This window comes from Etheostoma spectabile, chromosome 2 (genome assembly GCF_008692095.1).
Source record: "Etheostoma spectabile isolate EspeVRDwgs_2016 chromosome 2, UIUC_Espe_1.0, whole genome shotgun sequence".
NCBI classification, from domain to species: Eukaryota; Metazoa; Chordata; class Actinopteri; order Perciformes; family Percidae; genus Etheostoma; species Etheostoma spectabile.
This window is the reverse complement of record NC_045734.1, coordinates 13,722,768-13,725,620: the sequence shown is the minus strand read 5'-3', so window position 1 is coordinate 13,725,620 and position 2,853 is coordinate 13,722,768. Positions and strand designations below refer to the sequence as shown.

At 41.9% G+C, this 2,853-nt stretch overlaps 1 protein-coding gene across 1 annotated transcript in view; it reads left to right on the top strand.

The window, feature by feature from the left end:
- The window catches only part of LOC116699359 (probable G-protein coupled receptor 83), an 8,444-nt gene that overhangs the window by 5,415 nt on the left and 176 nt on the right, over window positions 1-2,853 (top strand). Inside the window, exons 3-4 of the mRNA XM_032531898.1 lie at window positions 983-1,116; window positions 1,930-2,853. The exon at window positions 1,930-2,853 is cut by the window's right edge and continues 176 nt beyond it. Of these exons, the coding sequence (XP_032387789.1) occupies window positions 983-1,116; window positions 1,930-2,632 (837 nt within the window). The 3' untranslated portion in view covers window positions 2,633-2,853. The remainder of the gene's footprint in view (window positions 1-982; window positions 1,117-1,929) is intronic.

Here is a 2,853-nt window from a genome sequence, read left to right as displayed (position 1 = left end):
ACATTGTTTGTGTACACAGAGTTTACTAAAAAAAGAGGTTTTGAACAACTCACTTAGCTGTTATTGTTTGCGAATGAAGGGACTTCATAGGAGCAAATGTCAATCTTATATGAGGCTCCTTTTTCAACTACAGGGTCAATATTGTTTTTCACTAACAACAAAACAATTTATAAGCATTGTTGTGGAACTAAGCTTTAGGAGCTTTCCATCTTTACTCTCCTCCCTCAACTATTTTTGACTTACTAGATGCACGACAACCGGACAAACCAACAGTTCCAGTGAGTTGTTAAAATCTTTCTTTTTAGTAAACTCTGTGTACACAATGTTCTCAATGCTGGAGTTCATGTGTAGAGCCCCTGGTGATACTTTGAGCAAAGTTTCATGTTGTGTTGAGCCTTCTTGGTGTTTTAAAAATAGTGATTTTGATGCTATCATAGAAGTGCCCCTAGCACTCCTATTCAAAAGGCCATTTGACCAAAAAACAATAACACGGCCAATCTTGACGCTTCCGTCCTACTTATGCTTTTAAAAGAAAGTTTGACTCTTGTACATTCACATAAAGACCCTAGGTTGCATACAACTTTAGGGCCTTGACGAGATGCAGCACCTGCCACTGCTGTGATTTTTTTCCCTCTAAGACTTAATTACCTTTCATGTCCTTTGGCTCCCCATTGATAAAGTCATCGTCCGTGAACCATGCTTCACATTGTGGACATAGTCAATAACTGTCATATAGATCATTTAAAAAGATTTCCTGTCCATGGTCCACCAACACATCAAAACTTTTTTCACATACTCGCTGTACCAGTACCACGAACAATACCAAGCCTAGTAAACTGTTCAGTTAAGGTAAAAAGTGTAGATGGTGTATTTCAATATATCTGCATACTGTGGTCTTGGAGTTGCATATATTCAGAATCACTTTAAAATTGAGTTCAGCAGGGATGATGTTTTGATCTTTGAGAGGTACATTTTGTTTTAGGTGATTTTGCACCCTTTGAGACCTCGCATGTCCCCAACACAAGGCGGTTTCTGGGTCGCTGTTATCTGGATAATGGCCAGCTGCTTCTCCCTCCCCCATGCAATCTACCAAAAACTCCTGAGTTTTACATACAGGTAAATGTGTACACACTCATACATTTTAATAGGGATAGATCCAGAGGAAGTGTGTAATAGTATTTTATGAGGTTGGCAATAGAGGACCACTTTGTTGATTAGACTCCATCAATCTGAAGCATCTTCATGGAGTGAAAACCTGTCAAGGTTGAATGTCAGTTGACTTCAGTGTCAGTTCAACGTATTGTACCCATCAACGTCGACCTCCCCCCTCTGCAAACTTTGTGGCTCTCCAACATTGCATAAGATTCACAGTTACTCCGGCCGCCAGTGGGCCTATTGTAAACTAATATCAGAATTGAACATGAACATCAGAATTGTGAATGTAAGGATTTTGACATAGTGGGGAGAAATAGCAGAAATTCACCCAAAATGAAAGCAAAAATGTGATGGATTATTGTTAGAATTGTTATTTGTGGGCAGGTTTGCTGAATATGCAAATCATGTCAGATTATTTAATGATCAGGAAATGAATTAGTAACTATTACAAAATAAAAATAAAATTAAAACAAATTATTAATCATTTTAGTCCGTTTTTTGTCATATATCATAATTAGGCTAACTGCTAGTTTTGGCATTATTGGACCAAATAATCTATTTGAACGTGTCTTATTGGGCTCTAGGGAGTTATAATAGGCAATGTCACAATTTTCTGGCATTTTATCGACAATAAAATGAGTCAGAAAATCATCAAAAGTATAATCAATAATACAAATAATTGTTAGTTGCAGCCCTACCACCTTTGATTTAATGCTCTTTTTGTTCACTAATCTGTCGCTGTTGCTTCCTCTGTACTGTAACTCTCCTTACCAGTAAGGAAAAGGAGCGCAGCCTGTGTGTCCCCGACTTCCCAGAGCCATCAGATGTCTACTGGCAGTATATTGACCTCTTGACCTTCATATTACTTTACATGCTGCCACTCCTCATCATCACCACGTCCTACACCACAGTGGCCTGCCGACTTTGGCGCCAAAATGCCATCGGTGACACCACAACAGCTCAGCATGCTGCCCAGAGAAGAAAGCGGCGGCGAACGTTGGCCATGTTGCTCCTGGTGGTCGGCGTGTTTGCTGTCTGCTGGTTCCCACTCAACTGCTACGTGGTGCTGCTGTCCAGCCAGGCTATCCACTCCTCTAACGCCCTGTACTTCTGCTTTCACTGGCTGGCTATGAGCTCCACCTGCTACAACCCTTTCATCTACTGTTGTCTGAACCCCACCTTTCGCCAGGAGCTGAGGCTCCTCTTAGACATGTGCAGGAGGAAACGGAGGGTGGTGGTCTGGATGGAGCCAGAGCTCCGCCCTGTAGCTGCTCCTTGTCACAGGACTGCTTGGCCTGACAACGATGAGTCCTTGAGGCCAAGGCATGCTTTGGGCCATGCCTCCTCACATCAGAGTCAGGCTTTGTCCAGTCAGTCCCACAACTTCAAAGATACACATGTGCTCTTTATCGCCAGGCAGGCCCTCACAGGAAGAACTGACACCCTATCAGTGGAGCCCATCGTGGCTGTAAACTGACCGGAAATAACTGCCACAATGTGATGGGATTATGGTGTTTGAAGCTACATTGTGTAATGTTTGTAGTCTGTAGTCTCAAAATCTGTGTTGCCCATTCACAAACGTGTCCTTTTTAAAGACTATTGACCACCACCATCAATTTCAAGTATTCCTATTGGCTTGAAATTTTATATTTGCGCTTGCTTGAAATGGAGTAGACTCTCCATAGTCATGCGCCATCT